Here is a 24,739-nt window from a genome sequence, read left to right as displayed (position 1 = left end):
CTGACGTAATTTAATTGATTATTGCTGCGCACTGTAGACTTTGCTGTGTAGGGTAAAGAGAAGTGTTTTGCGAGTGTTTGTGACTGTGTTATACATCGGCTGTGCCCCAGTCTCGTTGCAGGGACAGGGCTGCCATTTTAAGACTTTGTTTAAGACTTTGTTTACCTCCGTGCCTCCTCCCAGATCCCGCCTCCCAGCTGACCCGCCCACGCTCCGCCCCCCTCCACTATCCATTTATGACAGATGTCCCAACGCGCAGCGTCCACGCGCTGCGGCCGCGCCGAAGGTGCGCCAAAGGTAAGCCCGTCTACGCCCGTCCGCGCCAAGCCCGCGCCCAGCGCCAAACCCCCTGGCCCCCGCACCACTCACCCCTCCCGCATTACATATGACGCCTCCACCCTCTTAGCCTTAAATCCCGGCCGACTCCCCAACTGCGCCCAAGCCGCTCCTGGACACACCCATGGACCCTTCACATGCAACTCCTGCAAGTACGACAGCACCAAGACCAACTCCAAATCCACGAACACCAAACAGAGATCTGACACCAACCACCTAAAATGTATCCTGCTCAACACCCGCTCGGTCCACAGACACGCCATCGACCTTTGGAATCTACTAGACACCATCTCTCCGGACGTCGCCTTCCTAACAGAAACATGGATGAACGCCTCCTCAGCCCCTGACATCACCATTGCCATCCCAGAAGGCTACAAGATCATCCGTAAGGACCGCACCAAGCAAACAGGAGGAGGCATCGCCATTGTCCATAAGAATTCCATCCGCATCTCAACCAGCTCAGACGTCAACCTCGCTTGCGCCGAGCACCTTCACTTCCAGATCCACACCGGCCCCAAGACCACACTCAGAGGCACTCTCCTCTACAGGCCACCGGGACCCCGTGCACAATTCAGTGATGACATCACTGACTTTATCACCCCACACGCCCTCCCCTCCGAGGACTACATTCTACTGGGAGACCTCAATTTTCACCTGGAAAAGAGCTACGACAACAACGCCACCACCCTTCTGGACGATCTCGCCAACCTTGGACTCAAACAACTTGTTAACACCCCCACTCACTACGCAGGTCACACACTCGACCCCATCTTCACCTCAAGCAAACATATCTCCTTCAGCCACACCACAGCTCTCCATTGAACGGATCACAGCTGCGTTCACTTTGTCTACAAAAAGACCACATCCCACAACCATCCTCAACCCACTCTGCGAAGAAACTGGAACAAAATCACCATCGACCAGATCTCCTCATCGCTTCTTCAAAACCCCCCTGCCCACTCCTCGAACCCCAACCAAGCAGCCATTAACCTCACTCAATGGCTAACCAACAGCGCCGACAACCTTGCACCTTTGAAAAAACGTCAAATCAAACCAAACTGCAAAAACGCTTCCTGGTTCAACGATGATCTTAAGAAATCCAAAAAACTCTGTCGCTCCCTTGAGAAGGCCTGGAAAAAAGATCCAAACACCAGCACCAAGGACGCCTTCAAAAACGCCACCCGCACACACCACCAACTGATCCGGACTGCCAAGAAAGCTGCACTTAAAGAACGACTAGACAACAACGCCCACAACAGCAAGGAATTATTCAACATCGTCAAAGAATTTACCAACCCCTCAGCCAACTCCAACGACATCACTCCCTCTCAAACCCTTTGCGACTCCCTAGCTTCGTTCTTCCACAACAAAATCGCAGACATCCACAACAGCTTCGACAACCAACCCGGAGACCAACCCTCCCAACCTTCTACCATACCCTCACCCCCCTTGAACATCCTTAATGACTGGAACCCTATCTCCACTGAGGACACCATCCGCCTGATGAACTCCATTCACTCAGGATCCCCCACAGACCCATGCCCTCACCATATCTTCAACAAAGCAGACTCCATCATAGCACCACACCTCCGAGACGTCATCAACTGCTCCCTCAACTCCGCCACCTTCCCGGAAAGCTGGAAACACGCCGAACTCAGCGCCCTCCTGAAAAAACCCACAGCTGACCCCACCGAACTCAAAAACTACCGCCCCATCTCGCTCCTACCATTCCCGGCCAAAGTCATTGAGAAAGCTGTCAACAACCAGCTCACCGCCTTCCTCGAAACAAACAAATCCCTCGACTCCTCACAGTCCGGCTTCCGAGCCAAACACAGCACTGAGACCGCACTCATCGCAGCAACAGACGACATTCGAACTCTACTGGACAATGGAGACTCAGTTGCCCTCATCCTCCTTGACCTCTCCGCAGCCTTCGACACAGTCTGTCATAGCACCCTCCTACAACGCCTCAGAAACATAGGAATACAAGGAAAAGCACTGGAATGGATCACCTCGTTCCTTACCGGAAGAACTCAGAGAGTCCGCCTTCCACCATTCAAGTCAGAGGCCACTGAAGTCATTTGCGGCGTGCCACAAGGATTCTCACTCAGCCCCACCCTCTTCAACGTATACATGAGCCCCCTCGCGACCATCGCACGCCAACACAACCTCAACATCATCTCCTACGCTGATGACACTCAACTGATCCTCTCACTCACCAAAGACCCGAACACCGCCAAAACCAACCTACATGAAGGAATGAAAGAAGTATCCGAGTGGATGAAGCACAGCCGTCTGAAACTGAACTCAGACAAAACAGAAGTCCTTATCTTAGGTACCTCCCCCTCCGCCTGGGATGACTCTTGGTGGCCAGAGGCCCTTGGAAAAGCACCCATCCCGACGGACCACGCACGGAACCTGGGCGTCATCCTAGACTCCACACTCTCGATGAACAGACAAGTCAACGCCGTTTCATCATCTTGCTTCAACATTCTTCGCATGCTCAAAAAAACATTTCGCTGGATCCCCACCGAAACTAGAAAAACGGTCACCCACGCACTGGTCACGAGCCGCATAGACTACGGCAACACCCTATACGCAGGTACCACCGCAAAACTTCAGAAAAAACTCCAACGCATCCAGAACGCATCAGCCAGACTCATACTAGACATCCCACGTAAAGACCACATTTCTAGTCACCTGAAAAACCTCCACTGGCTCCCCGTCAATAGGAGGATAACATTCCGCCTCCTAACCCACGCACACAAAGCTCTCTACGAACTTGGACCCGAATGCCTCAACACACGATTTTCCTTCTACACCCCTTCCCGCCAGCTACGCTCCTCCAACCAAGCCCTTGCTGCTGTACCTCGCATCAACAAAACCACCATGGGAGGAAGATCCTTCTCCTACCTGGCAGCTAAAACTTGGAACTCACTTCCCACTCACCTTCGCCTCACTCAGAACCACCTAGCATTCAGAAAGCAACTTAAAACTTGGATATTCAACAAGTAAATTCCCACCCTTCCTCAAGCGCCTTGAGACCCTCTGGGTATGTAGCGCGCTATATAAATTATTTGACTTGACTTGACTTGACTGGCTCTGTTGGGAGACCTGTTTCCTAGCTACATTTTCCTCTACTTTGAACAGGCTTCTTACACCACGCTGGTCTAACTGAGGTGCCCAAATTGACCCGGCCCACACATCCCTCGGCACCTCAGTACACACGTACTCTCTACGTCTTACTGTCCTATGTTGTAGGTGGTGACGGATTTAAAGAGGACCATACATTTCTAAATTGAAAGCCCACCTCTACATTTCTTATTGGGCTATGTTTAAAATACCAAAGAGTCGTGAGATGACCTATAAATTCCTGCAACTGGCATTCATATTGGCCAGGCATAGAGTTGCTATCACATGGATGGATCAGTGCGCACCCACAGTCAAACAATGGTACAAAGAGGTACAGGAGTGGGCACTAGCAGAGGAGGTGCACATGAAGTTGAATAGGCATCATGAACAATTGGATGATGACCTCCAGGTATGGAGGGACATGTGCGATACATTTCTAGACCCACGTACAGACATGGAGTCCATTGATAGCGATGATACAGGTGTGAGTGTGGATGATGACACGAATCCAGATAGTGGGGAAAATGAACCCCAACACTGCTAGAGTGGTTTGTCTGCAAGCTTGGTGTCCTGGAATGATATTCCGTCAGAATGTTCAACGACTGAATGTCTGTCCTCTCCAATACGAACAGCCATGTACTGTGTACAGTGTTTACCAAACTGCTGTATTTTGTTCTTTAAAAATGAAAAATAAAGGATAAAAAAATATATATATATTTGTTTATCCCCAATTGAAAATTTTTATTTACTTTTCAGTCCCTTCTAAAGTGGTAATGCATGTACCCAGGGCTTTGTAAATTAAATGAGCAAGACCTCTGACCTCCTGGTCAGAGAAACTGCTCTCCTGTGGATGCTGAACTTACGGGGCTCTTCGAGAGGTCTCTGAAGCCCTGCATTTCTAAAGGTACTGTTTTGCGGGTCTTCCCGACACCGTAGCTGGCCCGCGACAACTCGGTCAGCCAGAACTGTTTGTATTTGTTGTTCATGACGCCATGATAGCCACAGACAGAGCTATTGACTTCAATGAACTGAATTCCAAGTCTATTTTGATTACTGAAGATTTCTGAGAACTGTTTGGTGGATTTGTATCATTTTTCGTCTTGTTTTGGATATATATAAATAATGGATATTTTTCTAAACTGGTGTGGTGTTATTTTGTAGTGTCTTCGCTGTATTACTGTTGGTTATGTACAAATGCTTTAAACACTGCCTCTAAGATAAGCCTGACTGCTTTTGCAAAGCTACCAAGGGGGTGAGCAGGGGTTATTTTAGGAGTGTAACTCCTTATTCTGACTAGGAAGAAGGGTCCCTACTTGGACAAAGGTACCTACCTTTGCCAACTAGAGAACCCAATTTCTAACAATTCCACACTGTGCAGGAAGGTGCAGTTGTTGCTCTGAGAACAGAGGTCTGCATGTCAGGCTCTTCGTCCCTTAGACAACCACAGCACCCCCCACTAGAACAGGATTTATCTACTAATTTGTTGGACGGCAGCACCACAGCTTTGGCAGTCCTATAGTGGACGGAGCATTGCCCCATCTTCTGTAGAACCGCAAAAGTAGTAATAAGGCCCTTTGAAAACTTAGAAAACGTATGGAATCTTAAAATTACAGAAAATAAGTACTAATGCTTAGTTAAGGCATGGCCTCTCCTGCTGCTTTAGGCGGGCTGGTGGCACATGTAGTTGCAGAGCTGCAGCAGAGCTATTTCACCCCCTTAGACAGAGCTAAGCTGTTGATGTCACAGAGACCTTCCAGGTATGTACTACCTTAGGCTGGAAATGTAGCAACATTTGCTGACATATCTAAAATAAACAGCAGAAAATAACATACAAAAGCAACACAACAGTACAGTCAAAATATAAAAGACAGTCAAAAGAGAACTCAAACACAAAAATCCCAGTAAAATACAACAATAGTACAATGTAAGGATTGCAGCACAAAAACATAGCAGCACAAAAAAAGCATTAGAACACTTTATCACCACAACGAAATGCTAAAGAAGCCAATTTTAACAAACACCATGTTCACCTACTAACACTTCTGTTTTCATAATATGGTGGTAAAATGTGTTTAGAGCAAGTCCGGTCTTAACTTACCAATAAGGCAATGTAATTGTGATAATCAGAAATGTTTTGTGATTTGGTCCACACCCTTTAATCTCTACACTGATTAGGTTGTTGACGCATTCGTTCCAGACAAGATTATCACAACCAGTATTCCCCAGTGTGAAGTGAAAGTAATTTTGGTAATGCTGTTTGCTTCCTGTATAGTACCAGACAAACCTGAGATGGAAACAAATGAAGTAAAGATCAAGAATAAAACAATCAAGTGGAAGAAACTATCTGACTGTAACGGAGCGATTCAAGGTTACCAGGTATTATCCCTTCTTTGTGGGTTCAGCTGTTATTTATTTTCTACTTTCTTTCTTTTAGTTTTTCTTTCTCTTTCTTTGTTCATTTCTATCTTTTATTCTTGGTCTTTCTTTCTAACTCTGTTTCTTTCTTTTTTATTCTTTGAATTCCTTTTCTTTATTTTGGATTGTCACCTCAGTGTAATGTTTTCTTGGGGGTGCCTTTCCGGGTCTAGGAGATAATGAGGTTATGTTATGTTATGTTAGGTGCCATTTGTAAAGCGCGCTGACGCCGAAGCTTCCTGGCGCTGATAGACAGAATGGGAGAGGAGGAAACACTGGAGGTAGAGGAACCTAGCTAAAGGATGGGAAGAGATGGGTTTTTAATTGTTTTCTGAAAGAAAGGAGAGAGGAAGAGGATTTGATAGATAGGGGAAGAAGGTTCCAGAGAATAGGAGCTAGGTAGGAAAAACGGCGGCCGCCAAATTTCTTAGTTTTGTTTCTTGGGGTGGCTAACAAGTCACAGTGGGCTGATCGAAGGTTGCGTATAGGGCGGTAGGGACGGATAAGGGATTTGAGGAACCCAGGGCTAGAACAGTGAAGAGCTTTGAAGGTGAGACATGCCACCTTGAAGGCAGGCCTTTGGTCTATTGGGAGCCAATGGAGGCAATGAAGCAGAGGCTTGGCATATTGCCATCTGGGGGTTCCATGGATCATGCGGGCCGCCTGATTTTGGATGACTTGGAGATGGTTTAACAGAAATTGTGGGAGACCATGATAAATGGAGTTGGGGAAATCAAGACGGGAAATCACGAGTGAGGTGACAGTTTGGGTAAGTGCCACAGGAGGGAGAAGGTGACGGACTTTACGAATCCTCCGAAGTTGGAACATGCATGATGAGATTACGCTCCAACTTGGGCTTTGAGGGAAAGTTCAACGTCGATGATTACGCCCAGACTTTTTATTGTTTTAGCTGGGGTAGGGGGGGAGCCAAGCTCCGAGGGCCAGAACTGTGGGCCCCAGTGGGCGTGGCTGAGGCCAGGGAGAAGGAGCTTGGTTTTGCCGGGGTTCAGTTTTAATTGATTCTGGTCCATCCAAAGTTGGATGTGAATCATAACTGCGTGGAACGTATTGATAGCCAGTGGGGAGTTAAGTGAAAAGATGAGCTGTAAGTCGTCGGCTTAATTATAAACTGTGATGTCCCATTTGAGAAGGGATTGAATCAATGGCCGGAGGTATAAATTAAATAGAAGCGGAGAAAGGGAGGAGCCCTGGGGGACTCCGCAGGACGTAGGGGATTTTTTGGCCGTATAGGAGCCCTGACGGACCGCCTGTGTTCTTCCAGTGAGGAAGGACCTGATCCACTCAAGAGCAGAGCCCTGGATGCCTGCCTGCTCGACACGGTGGAGAAGGATGTTATGGTCCACCGTGTCGAACACGGCAGACAAATCCAGCAGGACGAGGGCTTGAGGACTCCCAGCGTCCGCATTGCTCCTAAGTGTATCAAGGACTGCCAGAATGACAGCCTCTGTAGAGTGGGCAGGTCGGAATCCAGCCTGATTAGGCTCAAGATGGCGGGAGGATTCAATGAAATTTGACAGGTAACGGGTGACATGGGCCTCTAAGATATTAGAGAAGTAGGGGAGGAGGGAGATGGGACGATAATTTGATGGCTCTGCAGGGTCGGCACCTGGTTTCTTAAGGAGGGGACCTAGAATGGCCTCCTTGAAGGATGGGGAAAAATGTGGGAAAAATGAGGTCTAAAAGAAATGAGAGAAATACATAATAAAGAAGGGCTTTTTTCTTGCTGAGTTAACTGCACTAGATTAATTATCTCTGAATGTTTTGGGCAACCCAAGTGGGTCAGCACTGATACTGATTTGGATTTAATGTCTACCAATGTTAGTCTCCTCCTTTCCTATTATAATAACTAGATTATGACATACATTTCAGATGAAATACTCACTGATTCGCATTATGACTGTAGTCCATTGCACACCTTCACACGGTTTAACACACAGCACAGCTGGATATGCTAATGGTGCTGTTTCATGTGTAGTTGCAGCAGTTTGGATCAGGTTCGTTCTTTTTTGCTACAAATAATAGACTTCCTTTTTTAGGTCGAGCCTATATCAGCAGCGCGCATGCGCTGCTCGCTTTTCAAGGCATGCAGTAATGGAGTATGGAGTGGAAGCTCCGCCCACTCTCCGCCCATGGTTTTAAATTGCTTGTGTCATTGTATTTCTGAAATGCTGCTGTCTGATTACTTATGAGGATTGTTAGTCCCTCCTTATTATGGCCATGTCATCATTTGTCCCCTCCCATGGCTACTGGCCCCTTTACTTTGAGTGTTACACAGTACGGTATGTGTTATTTAGACTTTGAGCACTACTTTATACTTCATTTGAGCACTAGGTCCTTCTCGTGATCCACTCTTTACCACCGGATCTGCAGTATCCTGGCTAGAAACTCGTTCCCTGCGGGAGAGTTGAGCAATAAAGGCATTGTCTGCGTGTTCTGTTTCAAATACCTTTTTGAATCAGGGAGGCGGGGTACAGAGGTAGAGGGAGACAGTGGCACAAAGAGAGGTGGGGTGTTTAAAGATTTATGCCCCATTGCAAGCTATATTAGATTATCTAAATTAGGCATGCTGTGTCTTTGTTATAGCTCCAAAGAGGCTAGATTTGGGGCTCTTTTGCCTGAGAAGTACAGTGCAATCATGTTCACGAAGACAGGCTGCTCCAGAGTTACTCACATGTAGTGCCACATTTGTTTGTTACGCTGTGCTATAGTCGTATATGTGCTCCCATTTTGTGTTATATAATGCTTCCATATAGTGTAGTTCAAATGGAGTTTCTTTTCGTTCTAATGTCTTGTAACATGGAACTGTTCCATGACGTAAAACCATATCATGGACAGTTTAAAAAAATCACACCATCACCACAGAAAAGATACTGTAGTATTCAATCTCATGTACTCGTGCTCTTTTACACTATTACCTTAGAATAAAGTATGGCATGGCCTGACTTCACACAACATACCATATACTGGACGCTCAGAAACACACATGGACAGACGACATGGAGACACCCAGTGGCGATGGAGACTGGGTTCAAGGTGTTAGATGGCGTCCAGAAAGTCTCCATAAATGCACGGTTTAACTTGATCCAATCCTGTTTAATTCCTAGGGCACATTTTACCCTGGCAAGATTAATACATTTTTACCCCGCAAAGCCATGCTACGCCCCCTACAAATCATACATCCTCCCCCGTTTTTTGTGTACTTATTTTTTCTTCACCCGAGCCAGTGCTTAATTTGTGCCGTTGGTTTCCGGTGCTGGCACCAGCACTTAATTGTCAACACCAGCACTTATGAAAGTCTGCCACATGGTGGCGCTGTTAGACTTCGAGATTAGCACAGCAGTTGATTTTTATTTCACTATGCATTACAAAATGACTGATACCTGCCACTCAAGCCATTCATTTAGCTTTGATGGGATTGAATACATTAATTTTTCATGCTTGTAGGAGTGTGATGGTTAGTAGTTGTGTTGGTACTGTCATTGGCAGTGCTGGCAAATCTTAACTCTGCAGCAGTGCCACCCTTCACTGCCTTTAATGTAACTTCAAAGAGACTCACTATAGTTCTTTCCCAATCATCATTTCAGAACTGAACCATTTTCAATATGCTATACAACGAAGATGTAGTTGTTGCCTATTTATCCTATGCAACTAACAACCACTGACAAAGCCAATAGCTCTGGCTAGTTGTAGGTGTAATGTTACTTGCTGTATTATATGTCTGAATGCAATGACAGAAGCAGCAAAAATACCTTATGGGTTGCACACTATGGTAAGCATAGATTTTTAGCTTAAATGTTTAAGCCCCACCCTAAATTATACTGGCCACACCCCTTCTAGAACCCCCCACCCCCCCAGTTTTTACAACCCACTTGAAGCCCTGAAGAGTGAGTGTGGCTGACAGAGGTATGAGCAGTCTAGTACTAGTGAGAGTGCTGGCAGCCTCGGCGGATGGGATAGCGCCCTCTTGCAATCTAGAAATAAATTGGTTTATTGGTGAGGGGGCTGATAGCCCTACTGGCATAGGCTGCTGGTGCCCACCCCTCACAGATGTATCTTAGTGCTAAAACTGCCTTATTCCTGTGTGGCTGGCATCCACCAATAGCCTTGTTTCTTTCTTTGGATTAAACTAGGCCAGGGTGGTCTCTGCTGACAGTGCATCCTTGGTGTTCTGAAAAGGTGCAGCATTATCTTCCTCCTACATGCAGGTGATCAATTCTTTTGTAAGTTCTCAAAGAGGAGCGGTGAGGGCTGTCAGGTTTTTGATGAAACACCCTCATCAATTTACCTTGCCATGTAATTTCTTACTTTGGGCACAGAGGACGTGGCAGGTGCCAATTTTATATCCTTCACATTTACAGGGTCGGGCTACTCCATCTCCTGAAAAGTGGCCCCAAAGAGGCTGGGAATTGCTCTCAGAAGCTCACACTTCTCTCAGTTGAGGGTCAGACCCCAGTTTGCATCTATTGAGTACCTTCCAAAGGTGGGCGGGCTGCTCCTTCATGGTTGAACGTAGACCAAAATGATGTTGGTCACATTGATAACCCCGGTTAGACCTCACAGGACTTCCCATGTGGTGCTCTGGAAGACCTCTGCACCACTGGATATTAACAACTTCAGTCTTTTGCATTTTCTGAGGTGTAGGTGAGTAGAGAAGGTGGTAATGTACAGGGATTCCAGATCCATCAAGATTTGGTAATACCAGAGGTCCATCTTGGTGAACCAGCAGGATCATGTTATTTCACTCACTAGATAGCCCACAGTCAGGGTGATATGTCTCTCCAGGAGGTTAGCAGATTTGGGAGGGGTATCTCTATGCAGAGCCTCATCCCTACTGGTTGCTTGTGCTTGTTGGTGGGCCACAACAATCGATGACAGCCAAATGGTGGGGCCATCCACTCTATCAATGATGTGTTCCTCGTCAAGTTTCCGGAGTTCTACTTTGGAAAAGATCTGGAACGCCATCTAGCTGTGTCGCAAATCCATGGGTGGCATAGACTGGTCAAAGTGGAGTTTCAGCATTTTCTGCTTCCTAGATCCAATCCCAAGAAAGAGTTCTTTACAGGGTCTGAGAAGGCGATGCGTTCCTCCTTTGTTAAACTCAGCAAGGCCTGATGAGTCTGTGGGCATTACCTATCACCAATTGAAGGAACTCGCCAGCACATGCACTTTATGTGACAGCATTCCGTCCATCGTTTGTTTGCGTAGCACTTTGCACCCTAAGTGGGATGGGTATGCCCACACGTGGGACCCTTGCTCACTTTGCCACTGGATTCAAGCCAGCCTGACTGATAAAGAGTGTTACCCAGAAACCGGTTCCAGGATGCTTGTTTCTGGTCCAGTGAAGACATGGCTTGGCAGTACGGGCTGGACTGTTCCCGTGAGGCACAGGCTCAAGCCTCTAGTACGACCTCTTAGGGTGAGTTTGCGGTGTGACCATGCCTCATCATTCAGCGTTGCAAGTTTCCGTGAGGGGCCGCAACGCCAACTCTGAAAACATGACAACTCCCCTCTGAAGTGACAGAGTAGGGACAGTACACACTAAACACTTTACAGCCTTTGTCTGTTTTTTAATACTTTACGATGATTTTAACTCAAGGATATGTGTAATTGGTTCACCTTTCTAACTACAACATTCTATTTTATGGGATATCAACAACAATAACTTGAATCTTGGTACACGAGCTGGTAGAAAGTGCAAGTTGTATTCTTATTTGTATCCCGCTTTCATACCCCTTGCGAGGCCTAAAGCTTTTTACCTGTTCTGAGCATCTGGGATTTATTCAAAAGGTGAACAAAGTCACTAGCTCCTGTTACTCTTAACACACATGCACCTTTGTGTCCATTATGTGAATAATGTCTGGAAGTTAGAATTCTAAATTGGGTGCTTATAAATGTGCTTTGTTATCAGCCTCTATAAAGTGCTTTCTATTGGTATTCTGGTGCTGTAGCGCTTTCTTAATCTGGGCTCACTTTCATACAGTCCCAGAACGCCATCAGTCGGTTGTATATGTTTGGCAGTGAAGTGAAGGATCCCATTCCATCCAGTGAGACTGAGTAGATTTTAGAATAAGGCTCATATTTCTCTTAATAGATGCCTCTTCATCATATCAGTGGAGAAGTGTGGCTCAATGGTTAGAGCGGCAGACCCTGATGCAGAGGTCTGGCCCGGGACCAGGGTTCAATTCCCGCCTTGGCGGGGTCTTGAGCTCTAAATTCCTCGGACCTGATTTCACGCCTCGGTTCCTATTCTAATCATGGGTTCCACGCTGCAACTCTGGGCAATAGCTTCCTTAATCTCCACAACGGCCCCAACAGCGCTGGGATGCCTGGCTTCACCTTGGGGATGCCCAGGAGTGGACATTTCACAGGGAAAAGCCAGGAAGGGTTCCTTAGCGGTATGAGTACAAGCGCTGGGTGACCCGGTCTGAGTAGCTGAGCGCTATACAAGTACAAAACATTTACATTTACATTTATATCAAATTACCAGCAACTGACAGTTTTCCCGTAGTCTGGTGAGGTAGTGCAAAGCATTCTCTAGTACAAGTGTGAGTACATTTTGTGTCCTGACCCTCCACAGACTTTCGAGCTACTGATGCAGCATCAAAAATAAGGGGCCCGAGTGTCAAATATTTCTGTATAAGTAGGTGCGGCTTACTCTTGTAGTACTCCTAGCGTACCCATGAAATTCATCAGAAATCCAGGGTTAGGCAGGGCTTACTCTGGGAAGTCCACAGGTAAATTATTTGCAGCCCATGCAGAACAGATATGTTGACAAGGCTACGTCCAACCGTCTGAAGCCCACATTCCTAACTAGTTTCACTCGACATACTATGACATTTGAATGATAACGGTTGTAAATGTTGACTTTAAGGAATTGGGTTGTTACTTGAGAGCGGTAAGAGCCTAACTCAAATAGTAATAACAGTCCTTGTCAGTTAGAACCATCAACAACACTAAATTAACCTTAGCTCAATCCCCTCCTAGCTGTGACGCAGAGCAGACTGGCAGAATTTTAGGAAATGTATAAAGTATTTATGCAGTGCCAAAAAGTAGTAAAGTTGAAATGCAAAACAGTCAAAATCCAAGTTAGAAAAATACAGTAGACGGTAATACACAAAATGACACAAAAATGATTCGATAAGGGGAACCAGAGATATAGATGTTTAAATGTAAACATAGCACCAAGAAGCATACAGTGGCAATGATAGTCAATGGTAGAGCAGGACCTAGGCGCAATGTGACACTGACCATGGTGGAACTCAGGTTGTATACACTAACCAGGTTCTTCCAGGTCAAACATTCTACTTTCTGACTTAAGTCCTTGAAGTCTCAGTCTACTACAAGAGGACACATTTAAAGACCCCAGGACCTCAAGAAAGGCCCAAAGAGACTCACAGGGTGATGTAGCGTCTTCCTCTGCCCCGGTGCATGCAAATGATCAAACCGCACACGAAGCTTGGTATTACAAATCTTTGCTCCTCAGTGTGTAACCGTTAATGGAACATTCTACAGCACAAATTCTATACCCAAATACTTACGTCACTGTTCCACGGTGTCCGTCAGGGAACAAAAGTGTCCCGTCATCCCTAACACACAAGACGCTACATCTCCCCCTTTGGTAAATAAAAAGTACAAATAATACATACAACTGTCCAATAAGTAGTTTTGGTGCTCGAATCAATCACCCAGATCTAGTCATGTGAGGCTGTGGAGATACACGAGAAGTGTCCTTGACTAGCACTGGTGACAGTGACACTTGTACAGTAATTTGGCTGTCCAGATTCTCAGGTGGATAAACCTCACTTCTGACATCTGGAACTGGCGAAGGTTGAAGCAGGTGCTTGAAATCCAGAGAATCTCGCAAAATGGACATTCCAGGACGGAGAGCAGTCACCATGTGTCTTTTATTAGTCACAACCCTCAGTAGGCCAGCATCAAATGGAGGATCAGACTTGCATTTCTGTTTCTGCTTCACGATAACTTGGTCTCCTCTTTTGAAAACAGTACTCCAAGAAAAGCGGTGTCTATCCGCATAGCATAGGTCTTCCTTTTTCGTTTGTGGGAAGAATCAGTAGTGCAAAGCTAATCAATGTTAATAGATCTCTCATTGGTTGATTGTTGCACTTTGGTTCATATTGCCCTCACAAACATTAAGGTGACAGGGCTTTCACCCATGGTTGAATGGGGAGTTGACCTGTATACACGAAGCATAGACTGAAGAAAACGTTTGAGCTCAAGTTTTCCAGCGCAGTGTGCTGTAAAGTCTTTTTGAGGGTGCTTATAAATCTCTCAACAACACCATTCGACTGTGGCAAAAGAGGTGTACTTTTCTGATGCTTGACATTCAGATGAGTGAGAATATCATTAAACTCTTGCTTATTGAAAGGCGGGCCAATGTCAAATTTCAAAATCGAAAGAACACCCCATGTTGCAAAAATATTTTCTAATCTTGCAATGACTCTGTTATGGTAAGCTCATCCGATGCCTGTTTCTATGACAATTGCCTCAATTTTTTCACAGCCCCCTTATAAATGAGATGATAATTTGCCACCCGCTCTCTTTATTGAGGGGACTACTTGAGGATTTCCTTCAGGAGGAGGAGAGCCCAGGAACACTAAGTAGCAAACCATTTAGCGTGATCAGAACAGGGGCCTACCACAGGAACCGTTAACTGAACAATTGAGACAAAAGTGCCTAAAGTCTCTATACCCGCACTAGAGGATCCAGGCAAGTTAATATCTCATGCTGACAAGCTTCAAAAAGTGAGCGGTTAAAGACCTTGATGTTTATCTACGATTACCATAGACGCCTCCCTTGATCAGTTAGGAATAATATTCCTAGGGGAATGTGAGTGCGCTCCGTTAGGCACCCCACCCGCTCAAGTACCAGAAAAAAAGGGTTGTCTAAGATGTTGAAAGTAAAGGGGGCCATCCTGAGGAAGCTGAGACAAAAATAAATCGATAATTTTGGCACTCCCCCTCCCTTTTAATGTGGGGGGAATTTGACACTTAAATGGATAAATCACCTTGTCTAGGGTAAAAAAACAGATTATGAGTGCGTAAAAAACTATTTAGGTCTGCACCTTCTGGGGTATGTTCCATATGTGTGCCCTATAAGATCATGCAGGTTTGTTTGCTATGAGATGGATTTGAGGAATCTAGACACACTTCGTTGGTGCCTGTTTGAACAGGGGAGTCACTCCTTGACTCCAAGGGTAATTCTTCCATCTTCTAGTCGAAATAGAATGTCGAAGTTCCAGCAGAGTTTCGTCCAGGTGTAATCTGAAGTCCTAAGGACTGAGTTCCCATGCTTATACTAACTTAGGGGGGGTTGGATATACTCTAGGGACCCACCTATGGGAGGGTCAGGGAACAGGTGTGGTTACACCCATTCCCTTTGTACAGTTTTGCACCAGAGCAGGGGCCGTGCAAACGGTTTGAATTGGGGTATGCACAGGGACACCAAGTGTGCCCCCAGCACTGTCTGAAAAGCATTCTATGAATGCACCCACCCAGCCCCAATACACTAAAGCCTGTCTGGAAATTGGTTACACCTCCCTGTGACAGGAAACCTATTGTCCAGGCCTCCCCTTCGGGAGTTTCGTCCAGCAGCAGGAGATCAGACTTGTGTCTGTAGTTGCAGCATTCGTTTTGTGATGCTGGGGCTCTTTTAAATTATTACCGGTTAGGTTAGTGTGTACATGTCTCCTCCCTCTAGAAGGGTGTGATTGTACCCTCGCCGCCATGACTGGCGGGGGGGGGCTAGGATTCCAAAGTGTTGACACAAAACACAACATGTTTCCATGCAGTCATTCCAAAGTTAGCATTTGCCCCGAGGTTGTAATGCACTTAAGAGTATATGGTCTGGCTGCATCACAGAATAGCATCAGAGAATAGATTCCGAAATCTGCAGAGGGGTCCTACTCATGCATGGGCACCCTCTCACACAAAACCAAGCACTCTGCCTTCAGGATTGATAAGGCCTGCCATAGGAGTGACTTTGAGGTTTGTATGTGTCAGTGATTAAAGGTAGATATAGGTAACCTATATCTCAGTAAGGAGTGCATGCACCACCTTACCTAGGCTGCAGTAGCAAACCTGTGGTGCCATTTTGGAAGGCTTCCTAAGGTTTAGCATAATACATGCTTCAACCCCTGATAGGCATCTGGGGTACCTATCCCCTTAGCTCCTAAGGCACCATATACTAGGGACTCACAAGGGTAACCCAGCAACCAATCTGGAGTGTACCTAAAGTACATGCAATCAATCTAGAGAGGAAACCGCTAGGCTGGGGTCCTGGATAGCAGGGTCCCGGACAAACTAAGTAAAAACCAGTAAAACACCAGAAAAAAAGTGGAGGCAACCATGTAGTCAGATTCCATCTTCCTACAATTAGCACCACTTAAGGCTACAAGGTTGGAGGACCCTCAAGACCCCCTTTTTGCATTATAAAAATTGATCAATACCAGGGGAAAAAATCCCCAGACAAGCAATTTAAGGCACTGAAACACAGGAGAGTCCTGCTTCAAGTCCTTCATGGAGCCACAGAACTCGAGGGCAACAAAAATAATTAGTCCCCCTCTCACTCTTCCAGCACTAGAGCCCACAGCAGGGCAGAAAAAGGTTTTATACCCCTCCAGGAAGAAATTATTCTTTACTTCCCACTTCTCTTTTAAACAAATAATATTGAAGGACTTTATAAACAAGATCCTCCTCGCATCTAGGAACTTTGCCAACAGACCTGCCACATTCCATGAGATGAGTCTTAAGTCCTTCCTTGTACCATGTGTAGGGCCTAAGTGGAAATTGGTGGGCCTAGCTGGGGGGTCAGAGACCCTAAGGGAATGTGACCTACAAGGGGTGATGCTCTGCTTAGGGAAGTAATAGTGTGATAAGTGGCTTTGGGGTGGAGCCCTGTGGAGGTGTCTCTAGGTAGGGCCCTAAGGTATGGATTTGATATCAAGCTCGGAGAGTCAATCCAGGTCATTAAGATCCGGCCGGGGACCATATCCATTTAAAGACACCTGATGCCCGTCTGGAGCTCTCCCTACACCACCACGACCTAGAGGCTCAATTAGACTTGGAACAAACGGGGCAGTCTATAAAAGAAGCCCAGCAATAGAGGTTTTAGGCCAGTGTCAAGTGATCTAAGGGTAAACTCTCAAAATATTTTGTGTGATTTCAGGGTGGCTAACACTAATGATCACGCAATCTCCCTCAAAGGATTTCTGGGAGGGCCCTATACATGAAACCCTATGTGCCATCAGAAAGTTTGTGTTATATATAGTGTATTTGCCTAGCTGGTGAGAAACCTTATTAATCAATTGGCCAGTAGTTTCCTGGTTATGGATGACAAGCCCGGAGACCCCAGTCAAAACTATAGTGTAAGGACAGCAGGCCAGGAGACATTGATTACCGTAGCATGGGACCATTCTCGACAGAACAAGATGATTAGGTCACTGCAGCGAGAGTATGCGCAGGAGTGCACTGACCAACAGGGGCTACTTCATTATAATGAGGGTGGGAGTCGTGGCTCTAGTGCTTCTGTTTAGAAGCTGGAGGGATCATAAAAGCAGTGCTAGAGGGTAAAACTTAGGAGGCCCCACTGGTGGAGGTGCCAGGAAAAGGGGCCTAAGGGGCCTGGTTTGACACTGGACCAACTGAGTCTGGCAAGGCAACAACAGGCTGAGTCCCCTGCACATTTTCTGTGACCGTCTGTGGTGCCTCCAGAGGCAATATCGAAGAGGAGCCACCAGGACCTACTAAGAGTCACGTTTCAGCATGCTCAATTTCGTCTGAAATGGCCCCCACCACTTTCACCAGGAAAGAGTCAATGGTTGCGTAGCTTGTGACCTCAGGTGTCGTGGCAGGCACTGCTTTCCTTTTCCCCATGGTCACTGTGATGGCAGAAACAACAGGCGGGGGTGGTCTTTGCGTTGCCACAGTAACAAAGATGGACGACAATAAAGCAGATACTTATTGCAATGTCCTCTAGAGTGAGGTATGCCACTGCTACAGCCGCTGGAAATTTTATTCAAGTGGAGCCAAGAGAGCAGGCCCAGCCCAACCTCTTCAAGCCACTGACGGAGGCAGACGGGACCACTCTTGGCTCGGGCTGTGATCCAAGCATGCCCCGCGCTGCAGTACCACCTGACAGAAAATGTAGAGAGCCTTCAGGCACAAGGAACTGTTGTCAGCGGCTTCCTGCCAAAAGGAGTCCTGGGGCTTGTGGTCTGTCACCACCAGTGTGTCTGGTCACGATCCAATATATTTTGTGTGTAAGTAGGTCCTGTAAGAAACTGGCTCTATATATACTGCACCAAAGATAGGTACAGTGTGTGTAGAGTCCAAGGGTTTCCAGAGGTTTGGCAAAGGTTAAAGTTAGGTAGAACCTTACTCTCTAAAGTGGTAGCTTGGTCTAGCAGTAATTCAGTATCAGAGGACAGTGTTACGCATTTGATGTACACACTCAGCAACTGAATTCACACTCTCAAGAACTGAACTCTAGGCCAATTGTTTTGTATAAAATATATACTGTTGTTTTATTTCTAGAACCAAGCAAGCCTGGTACAGGTAAGCATATAAATACTTTTCAGCTACAAGATGCTGTTGTTGAATACTTACAAAATATAGTAGGACTTTGTACCAATGTGAGTTTACAGGGATTGCAATGCAATGTACAAACCTAGTAGACTCAGTACATAGGACTCAATAGGCTTTTTCAGTAAAAAATGCAATTAGTTACTTTTCGGATTACTTTTACTAACACAGTGCTGGATACTGAGATTCAGCACTGGGATATCTCCTGAAAACAGTTGCGAAAATGCGTTTTGGTTAATCGGGTGATTTTTAAGGAATATTCTCAGTTTTCACAAGTCGACACTAGAAACTTTTTGGGAGAAAAAGTGTCAACGTTATTCTATGAGGAAAAAGAGGTTTTCGGTTTCCAGGTACGTAATTGGTCTTTGGGTCTCCCAGGGTCAGTGATGCACTGTTGTTGCACCCTCAGCAGCACTCGGGCAGCCGGGTGCAGAGTGTTGACGGCAAAGGTCTTCCTACAGAGGATAGGGGGACTCCGGTTGGTGGCTGCTGGAAAGCAGGCCATGGAGTTGTGGGAGCAAAGCTCGTAGGGTTAATCTCAGGGCAAGTTTGGGACCAAGTTAGCACAAAAGGGGCACCCTCAGCGGCACTATGCCGGCCGGGTGCAGGGTGCACTTTTGAAGTCGGGTGCCCCGTTGATTTCAATGGAAATTTTCCGGGACAAAGAAATGCTGCAGGCTCGCGGACGAGGATCTTCCAGGAGTGACCACCTCTTCGAGAGGTTAGTAGGGATGTAGAGGGTTGGCTAGGCACCACTGGATTGGGCACACAAGGCCGTGGGGCGTCGGGTGCAGGGGTGCCTTGGGACGTCAAAATTTCTTACCCACTCTGTTCGCGGAAGGGGGGTCCTCTGGGTTGAGGCTGCAGGCGTCGTCTGGAGGCTTGAGACATGTCAGGAGTTGCCATATCTTGAGACAGGATCACCGGGGGGACCTCCTTGTGGTATTTTTCCACTCGAGCTTGGGCAGGTTCGGCGGGTGCAGAGTGAGAAGGATTCGCATTTCCTGGCTGGCACCAGATGCTGCAGTTCAAACACTTCCGGTGTTCACAGGAGAAACAGCTTCGAAAGTGAAGGCAAGCAGGTCCTCCGGGGTTTTTGAGGTTGCTGGCCGCTGAACACGCTAGGGTTTTGCAGGAGCAGGTTCGAAGGGAGATAGACTTGTAGTGCTGGGAACAAGTCAGTGGGCATCGTCCTCCTGTTAGCTCTGCACGGCTTCTCGTCCTTCTTCTTCTCTTCTTTTTCTCATGGTTGCTGGATCTGAGGAAGGAAGGTTCAGGGTGGCCCTAAATACAAAATGTATGGGTATTACAGGTAGGTAAAGTGCAGGGACCAATGGGTCTATTCCCTGGGGTGGGGACACCCTCTATTCTGACACTCTCCTGTGGGAGGGGGGCAGGAACCTGTCCCTGGTTGTCTGGGTCCCCACATCCTCAAGATGGCGGGGACTCGAGGTTGTGCTTCACCTCACCTCGCCCACCTTAGGGGTGGAGTTGGCAAAGGTGGGCATACCTCTCTTCCTCACTTGTTTTCCCTCTGTGTCTCCCGCCCAAATTGGGGGGTAGAATGAGTGGGGACCAGCTTCTGAGAGCAGCTAGTGGTCTGGAGAGGCTTTCAAAGATGGTATGCCTTTGAAGCTTCTCCTTCATGAACCCTGATCATCCTGGGGGAGGAGGCCTGGCACCTCGTCTCAGGATGTGCATTGTTTCAGGCCCCCGAGAGCAGCAAGCTCTCGACCCAGGGGTCCAGAAACATGTCTGGTGATGACAGCCTAGGCAGCCACTCAGTCAGGTCACTGGAGGTTGGTCGAGTTTCAGGGGACATTTCTAAGATGCCCTCTGTGGTGCATTTTACATTTAATCCCACATTGGTATCAGTGTGGGTTGAATGTGCTGAGAAGTTTGATACCAAACTTCCCAGTCGTCAGTGTAGCCATTATGGTGCTGTGGTTTTCGTAATGGCAAACTCCCAGCCCCATATACTCTTAATGGCACTTAGAGCGGCTAAGAATGGACCTGGGTACTGTAGGGGTACAGGGCTCATGCACCTGTACCCTCACCACTGGCACTGGACACCCAACTAGATGAGTGACTAATGTATGCCAGGGCAATGGTTTGTGGGTATGGCACACAGGGATGTGTGCCATGTCGACTCTTCACTTTGTTTTGCACCAAGACAGTGTGTGAGAGTCAGGGTACAGGACCTCTATGGTTGGCACGATAAGAGCTGTAGCCCTTAGAGGCCTTCTCTGGTGGTCACAGTGCCCTGCGTGCCTATGGTACAATTTACCAGGGGCTGACATGTGGCCAGATATGCCAATTGGGTTTAGGCTTTAATGCAGTTTTAGAGAACGAACACAGGGCCTGAGTACCAGTAGGCAGTAGCCCAGAGCACACTCAGTCAAAGCACATCAGCAATTCAGCAATCAGTGGGGGCATACCATGCAAGAAAGAGGGCACTTTCTCACAGGTCCGCCTCTCTGTTTTGTATTGGAGGCACTCAGGTGTTGCCACCCTTCCGAAGCTATGTAAGCTGGCACTCTACACCCTGTTCAGGATTTTGAATTGCATTAGGCGTAGGCATTATTTAATAGCCAAATCTCTAGGATGCATCAATGCTGCCCCAATCCAGGTCGTCTAGGGCCCCCAGTTCCACTTCCCACCTTGCCCTCAGCCTCGCTAAAGTACCTGTTTATTATTGATCAGTGTGAGAAGTTGGCCTGATATATGATGTTCACTAGTTCTAGTGACCACCTTGTATCAGTCCAAACAACCCTTATGATGATAAGTCAATCTTATAGTGGAGTGGTGTGGCTCACTGGTTAGAGGCGGCAGATCTGGAAGCAGAGAACGGCCCGGGACCAGGGTTCAATTCCCGACGCGGCAGCGTCGTGGACCAGGTCAACGGACTCGATAATTCTCGCCTCGGTGCCTACTCTAACCAGGGATCGCACTCAGCAACTCTGGGCATTAAGCTTGCCTCATCTCCACAACGGCCCCCCACAGACGCCGGGGATGCCTGGTTTCACCTTGGAGATACCCAGAAGGGACCATCTCACAGGGAAAGCCAGGACGGGTTCCCCAGCGGTCTTCAGCGCCAGGACACCCCGAGATGGGGTAACAGTGCGCTTTACAAGTATCATCATTACATTACATTACATAGACCAGCGATCCTAGGGGTAGCATGGACAAAGCAGTCCTAGGCTAAACTCTGTAAAGGCATGTGAAGCAAGCTGTTTTACCATATACACTCTCCTTGAATACCAAATGAAAGGACACCACACAGATATATATTGAAAATATATGTATATTTATTTACTACAAGTATCCCCTATACTCTTTATGAGGACAGAAGCAAATGCGTTAAAACAAAACACTGTTTAAATATACAAAAGTTGCACAATATGGATAGGCCCTGGTGGCCGCTCAAACCATATACTAAAATAGTGGTATAAGAACCACGTATCTAACAGGGAGAAGGCCTAGGGCCTTGGGAATCACTGGGACTGCAAGGAGCTAACAACAGTTAGTGACCAGGAGGCCCACGGAGTGCGTGTGCAGTGTCGGAAGTTGCACGCGGGTGCCCATAGACTTTCAATGGGTGCGTAAAAATTACAAAGTAACTGCAAAGGGAGTCTTCCGGATGGACCAGACCGTTACGGTCTGGTCCATCCGGAAGACTCCCTTTGCAGTTGCAGTTACAGTTGCAGTTGTTACAACTTGAAACCTAGACACTAGAGATCTTACTCTACATAGTGAAACAGTGTGGCTCACTGGTTAGAGGCGGCAGACCCGAGAGCAGATGACGGCCCGGGACCAGGGTTCGATTCCCGGCGTGGCAGGTTTCTGGACCAGGGTCAGCGGACTCGATAATTCTCTCGCCTCGGTGCCCACTCTGATCAGCGATCACACTCGGAAACTCTGGGCATTAGCCTGCCTCATCTTCACTAACGGCCCCACCAGACCGCTGGGGATGCCTGGTCTCACCCTGGAGATACCCATTAAGGGACCATCTCTCAGGGAAGCCAGGAAGGGTTTCGCAGCGGTCGAAGCGCCTTGGGACCCTACGGGTAAGTAGTGCGCTATATAAATGCCTATACATTTACATACATTTACATTTACACAGCAGCACCGGAGTGCCAGCGTTACCTCACCCACAGGAAGCGGGTGCATAGGTGTGAAAGTGCATCGGGTTTCGTCGTGTGGTTCAATGGAGCCTGAAGATGATGATGCTGCAGGCGGCCAGTCGAGAAGAGTTCTGGTGGATCCAAGGGTGGATCTGAAGAAGTGAAGACCTGAAAGCAAAGGGGACAATGTTCAAAGTCACTAGCCTGTGACTACCGTGGAACCAGGAGGGAACCAGGGGATGTCGGGTGCCAACAGGTGAAGAAGTGAAGATTGTCTCTGCAGCATGTGGACACGAAGAGATCAACGACGTCCAGGAGTCGATCACGAGCTGTCCCACGAAGGCTCTAGCTGATGGCGGTGTCGGCTTCTTGATTGGATTCAGAAAAGGGGGTGGTGATGAACAGAGTGTCTGAATTAAGCAGACCACTCTTACCCAGTCCAAAGATCAGGGCTTGATCCATCAAATCAGTCTGTCCCTGGCCCAGTGCATCATGGGAACAGGGCAGACTAAACTACCAAGCCAATTCTTCACCAGAAAGGAGACAAGCTACCGGGGACCGGTTTCTGGCATTTCAGCCGTCTTCGGCCCGGCTTGCTTGAATCCTGATGGTGCAGTGAGAAAGGGACTCATGTCTGAGTATACCCTGCCACACCTATAGTGGCCAAAAACTATTCAGAAAAGGGGGTGGTGATGAACAGAGTGTTTGAATTAAGCAGACCACTCTTACCCAGTCCAAAGATCAGGGCTTGATCCATCACCGTTATTTATCTCACTGCACCATCCCAGTTCAAAACCTGGCTATATGCAAATCAGTCTGTCCCTGGCCCAGTGCATCATGGGAACAGGGCAGACTAAACTACCAAGCCAATTCTTCACCATAAAGGAGACAAGCTACCGGGAACCGGTTTCTGGCATTTCAGCCGTCTTCGGCCCGGCTTGCTTGAATCCTGATGGTGCAGTGAGAAAGGGACTCATGTCTGAGTATACCCTGCCACACCTATAGTGGCCAAAAACGATTCAGAAAAGGGGGTGGTGATGAACAGAGTGTCTGAATTAAGCAGACCACTCTTACCCAGTCCAAAGATCAGGGCTTGATCCATCACCGTTATTTATCTCACTGCACCATCCCAGTTCAGAACCTGGCTATATGCAAATCAGTCTGTCCCTGGCCCAGTGCATCATGGGAACAGGGCAGACTAAACTACCAAGCCAATTCTTCACCAGAAAGGAGACAAGCTACCGGGGACCGGTTTCTGGCATTTCAGCCGTCTTCGGCCCGGCTTGCTTGAATCCTGATGGTGCATTGCGAAAGGGACTCATGTATGAGTATACCCTGTCACACCTATAGTGGCCAAAAACGATTCAGAAAAGGGGGTGGTGATGAACAGAGTGTCTGAATTAAGCAGACCACTCTTACCCAGTCCAAAGATCAGGGCTTGATCCATCACCGTTATTTATCTCACTGCACCATCCCAGTTCAGAACCTGGCTATGTGCAAATCAGTCTGTCCCTGGCCCAGTGCATCATGGGAACAGGGCAGACTAAACTACCAAGCCAATTCTTCACCAGAAAGGAGACAAGCTACCGGGGACCGGTTTCTGGCATTTCAGCCGTCTTCGGCCCGGCTTGCTTGAATCCTGATGGTGCAGTGAGAAAGGGACTCATGTCTGAGTATACCCTGCCACACCTATAGTGGCCAAAAACGATTCAGAAAAGGGGGTGGTGATGAACAGAGTGTCTGAATTAAGCAGACCACTCTTACCCAGTCCAAAGATCAGGGCTTGATCCATCACCGTTATTTATCTCACTGCACCATCCCAGTTCAGAACCTGGCTATATGCAAATCAGTCTGTCCCTGGCCCAGTGCATCATGGGAACAGGGCAGACTAAACTACCAAGCCAATTCTTCACCAGAAAGGAGACAAGCTACCGGGGACCGGTTTCTGGCATTTCAGCCGTCTTCGGCCCGGCTTGCTTGAATCCTGATGGTGCAGAGAGAAAGGGACTCATGTCTGAGTATACCCTGCCACACCTATAGTGGCCAAAAACGATTCAGAAAAGGGGGTGGTGATGAACAGAGTGTTTGAATTAAGCAGACCACTCTTACCCA

The 24,739-nt window shown here is 47.4% G+C and overlaps 1 protein-coding gene across 1 annotated transcript in view; it reads left to right on the top strand.

Moving 5' to 3' along the window:
* The window catches only part of LOC147726126 (uncharacterized), a 689,775-nt gene that overhangs the window by 467,969 nt on the left and 197,067 nt on the right, over nucleotides 1-24,739 (top strand). Inside the window, exon 8 of the mRNA XM_086960228.1 lies at nucleotides 5,741-5,844. Within this exon, the coding sequence (XP_086816354.1) occupies nucleotides 5,741-5,844 (104 nt within the window). The remainder of the gene's footprint in view (nucleotides 1-5,740; nucleotides 5,845-24,739) is intronic.

The sequence above is a fragment of the Lissotriton vulgaris genome, chromosome 3_1 (assembly GCF_964263255.1).
Source record: "Lissotriton vulgaris chromosome 3_1, aLisVul1.2, whole genome shotgun sequence".
Lineage (NCBI taxonomy): Eukaryota > Metazoa > Chordata > Amphibia > Caudata > Salamandridae > Lissotriton > Lissotriton vulgaris.
This window is presented reverse-complemented; position numbering and strand designations above follow the sequence as displayed.